At 40.4% G+C, this 10,425-nt stretch overlaps 1 protein-coding gene across 2 annotated transcripts; it reads right to left on the bottom strand.

The window, feature by feature from the left end:
- Nucleotides 1-3,085: 3,085 nt before the first annotated feature.
- On the bottom strand, nucleotides 3,086-9,829 carry LOC107681793 (Krueppel-like factor 9). Of its 2 annotated transcripts, none has more exons than XM_016478126.1 (3): nucleotides 9,748-9,829; nucleotides 9,037-9,672; nucleotides 3,086-4,845 (listed from the first exon to the last, which is right to left on the bottom strand). In XM_016478126.1, exons 2-3 carry the CDS (start codon nucleotides 9,539-9,541, stop codon nucleotides 4,562-4,564), a joined length of 789 nt encoding a protein of 262 aa, XP_016333612.1. In that variant the 5' UTR covers nucleotides 9,542-9,672; nucleotides 9,748-9,829; the 3' UTR covers nucleotides 3,086-4,561. The 2 variants fall into 2 exon arrangements, with proteins under 2 accessions (XP_016333612.1, XP_016333613.1); XM_016478127.1 differs by having other exon boundaries at nucleotides 9,037-9,668.
- Nucleotides 9,830-10,425: the final 596 nt, after the last annotated feature.

The raw sequence follows: 10,425 nt of genomic DNA, 5'->3' as shown, positions 1-10,425 counted from the left end.
CTTATTGGTACAATAAAGCCCTCCCTACACCTACCCTAACCCTACCCGATACTTTATTTTCAACTTTTTGATTATTTCCTTAATTTTTATTGAAAATAAATGCCTTTACGATGTGATACGAGATTTGAAAAGGGAAAAAAAAAAAGTTCGGCAAAAGGCGGGATCGAACACGGGTCGATCGTGTCAAAAAGCCAACAACTCACGCTTATCCAGCTGCGCCACTGAAGCTGATGTTTTACAGCCACGTTTAACTAAATGTAAATATACACTCCGTATTTTTTATTCCATAGTAAGGGCAATTCATACAATACATTTAAACTGAGCTTCTTTAATACCATCTCCGAACTTTCTACCACGACTCTGCTGTTCTTCGGCTGGTTCTTCCTGTATACGTTGATTGACAGAATGTCTCGTCCAGTCAACGGTGAGTAATCCCAAACCAATGGCTGTCTCAAACTTGCATTTGCGTTTGTAATTTGTTATTTTGTTTTCAGAATTGTGATTTGTTTTGCACTTCTCGGCCACCATAGTTAGGTCATAAAAACTGAATGCATATTAAATAGAGCTCTGGCATGAAACTCTAGATGGCGCAGTTCGATAGGTCTAACTCAATCGTGCGCAATCTGTCACACTCACTGGAGTTGCGTCAGTATTTCACGCATGCGCTGATAGCTCTGAAGTAAACTAACCCTGAAACAAATCTTCAGAGAGCAAGTTGTTATGGCTACTTACCTTGCAAGTTACTTACGTTTTTGAAGTCGAAAGTTGCGGTTATCTGCTTACTAACCATTAAACATACCCGGGTATGTCACATAATCTTCTTTCTGGAATACCCCCCTGTAGCACATAAAGTAGAACATGGTCCTAGAAGCACCAAGTTCCTGGGTTTGAATGCAAGAACTGATATACCCGGCACACCTTAGAAATATTCTAGCTATTACCGTAACATCTTACAAATCCTTGCATTATATCCAAAATTCTGTCAACAAACACTACATGGCACAGTCCGAGGTTCCAACTCAATCTCACATAATGACAACATTATTCACATCGTGCAGCTGATTGCTTTCTTTTCATATCAGCAGCCAATGAGCTTGCTGCTGAACATTCAAATACTCGGCTAGTGCTTGCTGTAGCAGTTGCAATATGCTTCAGAAACCATCCAACTTCCCCAGCTCCACCTGTATGGATCTGCTATGTGATTTCAGTTATGTTAGCCTATATATTGGGGTTATTTCACATGTTATATGATCCATATATTTTATATCGAACTATTGGCAGTAGAAAGTCTCGGTACTTGTACAGATCTATTCTGCCAAGACCAAAGACATTAACATTGTCATGTACATTACCATGCCAATCCCTCTGAGAGTTGTCATGACAGAACTATAGAAGAATTAGATAAATGTTTTAGATGAAGTACAGCATGTCACACTGCAAGACACTAAAATGTTATGACCTTTTTTGTGTCCAGTATGCACTTGAGACATGTGATGAGCTAAAGAAAACTATTACAATCACATAGTAACATTTAAGTATTCTCATAAAAGTAATAAACACCAAAATACAAAATAATTCTTAATCCATTTATTTATTTATTTAAAAAGCACTGGAAGGTTTTTTGTTTGTTTGTTTTTGTCGGAGGCAAACAATTAATCAAATCAAATTATTAGTCAAGTGTCATACCATACAATAAGTACTGGAAAAAAATATATATTTTAAAGCACACCAAAAAAAAAAGCCTGTAATAAATAAAAATAAATTGCAGAATAATGCAAAACAAAGCAAATAAAAAAAAAAACGCTTAACATTAGGTCCCGCTCATGAAGGACAGAGGGTTTCAGCATTACGTTTTATCACCTGAGGAGATACATGGAAGCTTTTGTTTATTGACAAAACCCATCGGTTGACTGATATGAGACATGGCTGTAGACTGAGACCTCAGGAGATCTCATTGGACATCCTTTAGTGTGATCACTACAGACAATCCACCAATCAGTTCATAATCATTTTAGTGTGATGGACAAGATCTAGATTGTACGCCAAGCAACAAAGCAGTTCTCAAAATAAAAAGTCATCACGCTACATATTCTCAATCTAGCATCATGCTTAAAAGCAGCCGCGCACACACACACACACACACACACACACACATCTTAGTTCAATTGAGTTTGACCCGCAGAGATCAGATGCCTCAAACACCACAAATGATGCAGCATTTTTCCCGAAGGAACTATAAAATACGCATTTTCTCTGCTATACAATTGCAAAGTTATCCTAAACTATCTAGAAAGCTATGTTTTGCATACTATATAGACATCTACAGTACGTAAACCAATACAAAGCATAAGAAACAAGATGTTCCAGTACATCAAACCAAATACAAAAGATAATAACTGAAATTAAAGACCACAAAACACACAAACAAATAAAAAAAAATCAGACTTGATCCAGTGGTTTGTGATGGCTGTCCAGAGTACTAGCTGCAAATGGGAGGGATATCAAATGCAAAGTTGAATCTGGACTGCTAAAAGAGGGCATTGTGAGGGAAAATCAAAAGACGCGATCACAAAGGTCTCAGTCTGTCGAGAATCACGCACAAAGTCCACCGCAGCCTAACACAGTGTACCATTGATGCCGTCAATGGTCAACAGATCCATCAACCCGCTACAGGAAAACAACTACTAAAAGACGACAAAAAATCTCGGTCAGACACACAAGAATTGTGAGGAACACATCATATAATTAGCTACAGAACAAACAGAGTCTTATATACTATTCAGGTTTGGTTTGTTATTGTGGTTGAGAACTTATAAGTTGTCATCACACTTCAGGTTACTGCCAGCAGTTACTTAAAGCGCTCTGAATATTGCATGATTAGAAAATGGTGCGACGGACCATTAAAAACAGCTGTAGTTTTGAGACCAGACGAACGGCGATCAGATCTTTTGTATCCGTTACACACCAAATTGAAAGCAAAATACAAAAGAAAGTGAGGAGTTCACAAAAATCAAGTCCATTTTCCTCACACTGGTTTAAGCACTCAGACGAAGGTGCACATTTAGACAAATGTATTGATTTATTGTGACAGGTCTCTATCACCTTGCACAGTGTTCGTTTAGTTGAGTACTATGCAGTAGCATCTATACAGTGAAACCCATTACACTAGCAGACGACTAGCATCGTTGACAATACCAGTAAGAAAAAAAGTGCAATATTGCATGTGTATTTCTTTAGTCGAGAAGAACGACGCCTGACGGCATACCTGTAGAAAATATCCGACAGTAAACAATGGTGCAAAACAAGTCGAAAGATTTTAAGGCTTTCTGAGTTTCCTGATGTGGTTTTTTTTTTGTTCTCTAAGATAGTTTGTAAGAGGTCCGCAGGAGGGACCGTTTTGGAGAGAGATCGTTTCCCGGGCTCTCCTGCGTGAATATACACACACACACATACAAACGACGCGCAAACATTCGCACACAAGCAGCACTATTCTATTCAAGCGTGTACTGTCACCCCTAATATAAGGTGTATTACTTCTAGTAGTTCATATAATAACATCTTTACCATTGAAGCTGCAAGCATAGATATTTATCTACACGTATCCACATTTCTATTAAACACATTGCTATATGTACCAACATGTCGACACTGCATGGACAAACAAAAGAGTTCCTCCAAGTGGAAAATAATAATAATAATAAATGCATGGTCTAATAACGTTAATTAAAAAACAAACTACTATTTCAGTTGCCATGCTGATATTACTAATAGAAAACAAAAGTAAATTAAGTTGACAATAACTTATTACAATTTCAGTAGGGAAAGCTATGTGGAAATGCGGCATTACAGGCAGTGTTTCTACCCAAAAGAAATGCACTGGCCGTTTCGGTTCAATCGTTGTTTGGTTTCAAAGGGTGTCAAGAATCAAATTCATGAGTAACACACAAATACTTTACGATAATCTGCAACTGAATCTGGTTATTGTGTCATACAGCATGTGTGGACAAGCAAAACCAGAGAGGGTTAGCCATTCTGGCTATACAAAAAGACATGACAAAGAAGGAACTACTGTACTGTAAAAAGACTAAGAACAAGTAAACTTTCCCTTAAACTGTGACGCATCCTTTAGGGGTTTCTAAAACATGGCTGACAAGTGATACCCCAAGATGACCGATGGAAAATATTGTGCTACTGCTGGTGGCAATTTTATCTGCATGCATCCGAAAAAGTGTTTTACGGTATTTCAGACGAATCTATTCCACCCAAAGCAAGCAATTTAAGAGCAATGTTGCGTTCGGCATCACTTGTCGGTCATGTGATCATTTAATCACGCGACTTGGGAATGTGCTTGAGCATTTGTGTCTCCTTCGCCCATTTTGGTCATTACTGGTTTGGGGAAGGGGTTTGGAGGAAGACATGGTGAAGTTCTGCATTTTTGGCCTGTGGAAGTGAGGACTGAGCTTAAAAGGATCCCAGCATGCACGGCGATCGAGTCAAGCTGCAGTGTCTGACAGAGGCGGTGGTCACAGTGCAGAAGGCAGGGGTCCCGGTGAGGGGGCGTCTACACGGCAGTGCTGGCGTACTCTGAGGAGGAGGTGGAGGCGGTGGTGGACTGGGTCAAAGCGGATCCCTGAGCCGAACCTTTGCGGTTGATCATGGAGGGGTGGAAGTTGGGGTGCCGGCGGGCGTGCTTGATGAGGTGGTCGCTGCGCATGAAGCGCTTGTCGCAGAGTGGGCACAGAAAGCGTTTCTCGCCGGTGTGGGTACGCAGGTGTCGGGCCAACTCATCGGAACGGGCGAACTTCTTTTCGCAGTCGGGCCAGGTGCACGGAAAGGGCCTCTCACCTAGACAGAAAACATGAGTGATCCACAACTCATTAGTAGTGATGGGAGAAATGAACCTTTTTGAAGCTTTGAATCAATTGAACCAACTGTTTCGCAAAATGATTCACTGTTTCGAAGCGCTCAAAACACCACACGCTGATGATGCCTGCTGGTCAAAACTGTGTAAATTAGGGATGTAACGATATTATCAATACCATGATATCGCAATAGCAAAAGTGTCTCGATATTATCGTGGTCACATGACGATATGAAACGATAGGTCTTCCGGGCAAAAACTGTAGTTTTTAAAATATATTTAAACTTCTTATTCTAACACAAAAGGTCTTTAAAGTTGTGTTTTGGACCATTATGCTTTGGCACAGTATCTGTCAAAGCAACTTAAACTGAAAGCACAATATGGCTTAATCCCTTCATCAAGTCTGTTTTCGCTGCGCGTTGCAAAGCGAAGCGCGCACTTCGTTCAGGCGATCAGCTCGTGATCCGGTGTTATCCGCGCCTCAGAACAGCTCCGTTCACAGTGAATGCAGTCAACTCGTTTATTGCATGTGTTGGGAGTTTAGCACACGTTTGGAAATGCAACAGCCACCAGTTATGCTTTATTTTCGCGGCAGATGATTAGAGCATTTCAGATTTGTAGTGAGACGTGTTTTTGTCAGCCTGTTTTCACTGAAGCTGGAGTTTTCCTTTAAAATAAATGCTATACGACCGTTTCCGTCAAAATAAAGGCTCTAAGAAATTAGGAAAGAAATATTGGAATTTCCTTACTGTTGTGTAAAGCAGAAATAATATACCTATGAAATATCAATTTTCATTTATTTTACAGTGCAATTGTTTTACAATATATGGCTATTACTGTCATTGTTGTTATTATTATTATATTCTAATTTGTTTGGCTTCCTAAAACACCAGTGTGAATGGAATTTAGGCTGAGACCGTATATCACAAATAAAAAGAGGTTTTCTTAGTTATTTTGTAAAACTGTCAAAGTGCATTACATAGAATAATTTAACTTTAAAATGTACAAAACATTAATTTTTTTTCCAATGTTTAATTTGTCGTTTTTTGTTTAACTTGGCAATAAATATTGTATCGTGGACTTAATACCGCGATATATTACGTATCGTGAGATTTTGATATTGTTACATTCCTAGAAAACTCAGGCCAAATGTGCATAAAAACAACTTTAATAGTTTCACAGAGATCGCCCCCAGTGGTGATCCATTGAAATTTCTAAACATTTTGAAACAGTTATGAGGTAACAAAGCCTTGTTTACTAAACTCATGTGACTTTGGCAGTTTGATACCACTGGTTTGAAAAAAATGATTCGCAAAGTATTCAAAACTTTTGAAGAATTGTTTCAAAAGCGCCCATCACTACTCATAAGATGACTAATGCTCTATGAAATACACAAGTTCCGTTTGACAGGGCACCTACGAAGTGGTTCATTGCTCCCTGTGCATTAGATATATTTGAAGGTCACTTTACTTGACAAAATATGTTATTTAGAACACCTTTCAATGTCATCATACACAGGCGGAAATTGAGTCACACATATTAGAAGTGTTTGAGGTATGGCGACATCAAATACTTCTAATAAATACAAATTACATAAATGTCAATGTACTATTAATTTAATTAAAATAAAGGGCCATATTTTAAAGTGCTAAACTGAGCGATATTGGTCTGTTGCAATGTTTAATATGATGTTTTTGTCTTTTGTCTGTAATCACAAAAGTTACATTAAATGTTGCCTCTCGTGCACTTTATACACAAACAACCATGTACAAACCACATGTGGGACTAATTAAACTCAATAATAATGCTGGTGCCTCAACTCGCCTTTTTCTTACTCAGACTTCTTTTAGTGCTAAAGGGATGTGCAATGACTGGTGGGTAAATTTCCCTCTCCATTTCCTGTGAAATGATGAATCAGTGTGCCCTCCTTCCCTTCCCTCTAGAGCCACATGCTGCTCTTTCATCCCTCTGCGGTGGCTTCCTGTAGCATGTGCGTAGAATACGCAGGGACATGTCCCCCCCAGACATTTAATAAAACCTAAACTCTTCCCCTGCACTTTTTTCAGGCAAGTGTGTTCACATAGAGGTTTTCAAGGGCCAGTGTGAATAAATCCAGATTTAAATGAAAAGACACAAGACAGTCACATCGTTTTGGATACTTTTTATTCATATCCAAAATTATGTAAACATTACGGAGTGCTAAACACTCTCATGCAGTGTGTGTTTCATTCATACTCGAAGCCGGAAGGTGCTCTGGCGCATAAAGTCTAAAATGGACTCATAGAAGTAATAATAACATTTGATGTGCCAGGAAATCCTTAATATGGAAAAAGGCATCCCGCTATCGCTTTAGCTAAGCCGAATGACAAGCATAACCCTTAACTGATGAAACGTGAAGACAATAAACGATTGCGAAAATATATGGTTTATGTGTTTTTCAAGTCTTCTCCAGGTGCTAACTGACATAGCATTTATTACTACAGATGCACCGATTGGCCGGCCAGGGACCAGAATTAGCCGATTTTCTGCATGACCGGCCGGTCAGTCTGCCGATTCTGAGCTGGTCTGTTTTGCGTACTTTCCATACTTTTCCAAACCGCGTAGGAACCCTGCTACTGGTTTGGTTTCATATTTAAAGCTATCATTGCATTTTTCCCAACATTTCTTATTTGTATGTTTAAAAAAATATTTAAAACATTAATCTTATAAAATGCTTTATGCATTCAAAATGTTGCAGTGCATATGCATTTATAGCACCTGAAGTAGGCTACTGTGGGACACAGACAGCACCTTCTCTTCACATTGGAATCTCACTTAAGTTGGCAGGTTACCCTATGAAGTCCACTTCGCAGGGTGCACCTCTAGTGTTTCATTAATGTACTAGCCTTTAATTTGTCTTGTACTAGATGATGTATTCTGTACGAAGTACTGCACTAGTGTTTAGCAGTTTAGTTGCCACTCTATTTCATTAGATACTGTACTAAAGATTTCTTAGGTGTTAGTGTACAGTAGTACAAGTAACCCACTGTACTAGTTTTACTTGCCTTAAGCTTCTGCAGTCGTGTCCGTTAAAAGCTATCACCGTTTTCGCCACATTAGACATCAATTCACGAACAAAACCAATTGCTAATAGACCATTTGTTAATACCTCATGAAGACAGGCCAGGTGTGTGGCTTAAATAGCTCTTTTAGCTTCAGTCAAATAATAGAAAGTGCATTTAAATGGAAACCTGCGCGTAAACGAGCGTTCTGTGCTCGAGCTCTGTTCATATGCAAATATGAGGCTCGTCACTACACTACTATACTCGGTCCTCCCCCACGCGCTCCTTCCTTTGTTCATAAACTTTCTTTGTTAGGAGGCCACAGTTGGGAGTTTTTTTCCACTCTTTTGTTCAACTAACGAGTAGTGATTTACATTATTATCCACAAATTCACTTTTAATATCTCTATTCAGAGCCGCTGGTTAGAGTTGACAGGAGCCCCTGACAACAGTCAACAAACAAACGGCGGATAATTAAAAGTTACTGTAACCGAGAACTATAATAAAACACAGCCGATGGTTAAAACCCTCCATAATATGCTTATCCCACAGTGAAATTTAAAACCAATACAGGCAACATGAGCAGTTTATAAAACTATAATTTCATACTGTCCGTGTTTATACAGGCAGAGTACTCATACTCGCATAAATGTGACCATGGACCACAAAACCAGTCATAAGGTTCTTTTTTTTTTTTTTTAAATCGAGATTTATGCATAATCCGAAAGCTGAATAAATAAGCATTCCATTGATGTATGGTTTGTTAGGATAGCCGAGATACAAATATTTGAAAATCTGGAATCTGTGGGTGAAAAAAATCTAAATATAGAGAAAATCGCCTTTATAGTTCTTAGCAAGGCATATTACTAATCAAAAATTAAGTTTTGATATATTTACGGTAGGAAATGTACAAAATATTTTCATGGAACATGTTGTTTACTTAATATCCTAATGATTTTTGGCATTAAAAAATCGATCATTTTGACCCATACGATGTATTGTTGGCTATTGCTACAAATATACCCATGCTACTTGTGACTGGGTTTGTGCTCCAGGGTCACAAATACATACATAAACGAATACAAATGATATCCGCAGCATTAGCCACTATCCCCTCCCATGTGCTCCAGCTCACCTGTGTGGGTCCTGATGTGCGCCTTCAGGTGGGATGATTTGCCGTACACCCGGTCACACCCGTCGAAGGTACAGAGGTGACGCTTGGTGGGGGAGCGGGGTGCGCCCCCTCCTCCCCAAATCTGCTGAGGGGTGTTATTATACTGTCCCGGGACAGGGGTGGCAGAGGGGGTCATGGTCGGCGTTGGGGTGGTGGAGTCAGACAACGTGGTGTAGCCGCTCTCTCCGCACGACGAGTTGCTGCTTTCGGAGTAGGCCGACATGGGACGAAACTTGCCGTGCAGGTCGGTGAGGATCTCCGCCACCGTCATCACGTTGGCCCCCTCTAAACGAAGCGTCTCCCGCACCTCCCTGTCCTCGCTCGACCCGTCTGGCTCGCCGGCAGGAAGGCCCTGAGGAGGGGCCTGAGCCGCACCAGACACCGGGGTGGGTCGATGGAGGACGGGACCGCTGGATATCGACACCAGACACTCGGCGGCCAGATAATCCGAATAGGCGAACGACATTTTATGCGCGACTGCGTTTAACGACTAAGCAAAAGTTACGACGGAGAGCCGTTTCCTGAGTGCGTTCGATTCTTCTCCAAAGACTTTCAACTCGTTGCTTTTTCTCACCAGCAGCGGCCTCTGCTATCTATCTATAGTAAATACAAACAAAACAAATGAAATAAACGATAAAAATATCCAAAAAGAAGTAAAAAATAATACGCTACCGGCGTGACTGCGTTTCAAACCCCAACGTGGTGTCCTACATTGCCCCTCGTTTCATTGTGTCTGCTGCTAGAACCGGCAAAGCCCACGCCACGCCCCCGGTAGTGAGTTTAGTAATCCTACTACGAAGAAGGCTTGGCTCATGAATATTAATTACGTAACGCGCCGTTCTTCCGCTAGTCTCCACGGATTGGCTGAAAGGCAGACGTGAGTAAGTAGGCGGTGCTCAGTAGGCGAATAAGCGAATCACGGCGAGCTCATGAATATTAATTGTAATGCGTGACAGGACGCTCCAGGAAGGTTACCGCGCAACTTGAGCATTCACCCACTAACATTTGCCGTAGTAGGATTCGTAGTCGCCAGCATGCAAAGAGAAACACGCACCAAGTGACGTGGTGAACTGACGCGCGATACGGGCGTGGACCAGAGAGTGACCATTTAATAATACTAAGCCAAATGACTCTGTGGAAAAAGAGTACAGTTTGCTTCGAATAATGACCTTTGTGGAGTGAAAGATATGACTGGAATAATAACATAACTACTTAAAGGGGTCATATGATGCTGCTAAAAAGAACATTATTTTGTGTTTTTGGTGTAATGAAATCGGTCATCGGTCTGAAAAGCGAGGTGTGCTCTGATTGGCCAGCTATCCAGTGCATTGTGATTGGCCGAATACCTCA

Source organism: Sinocyclocheilus anshuiensis, unplaced genomic scaffold, assembly GCF_001515605.1.
Source record: "Sinocyclocheilus anshuiensis isolate Anshui unplaced genomic scaffold, SAMN03320099.WGS_v1.1 scaffold436, whole genome shotgun sequence".
In the NCBI taxonomy this organism is placed as follows: Eukaryota; Metazoa; Chordata; class Actinopteri; order Cypriniformes; family Cyprinidae; genus Sinocyclocheilus; species Sinocyclocheilus anshuiensis.
This window is presented reverse-complemented; position numbering and strand designations above follow the sequence as displayed.

Bases quoted from the DNA above. Each gene is read 5' to 3' on its own strand.
- LOC107681793 (XM_016478126.1), bottom strand. From the start codon at position 9,541: ATGTCGTTCGCCTATTCGGATTATCTGGCCGCCGAGTGTCTGGTGTCG. The intron at 4,846-9,036 runs GTGAGCTGGAGC...TTTTCTGTCTAG, and splicing joins GCACATCAGGACCCACACAG to GTGAGAGGCCCTTTCCGTGC.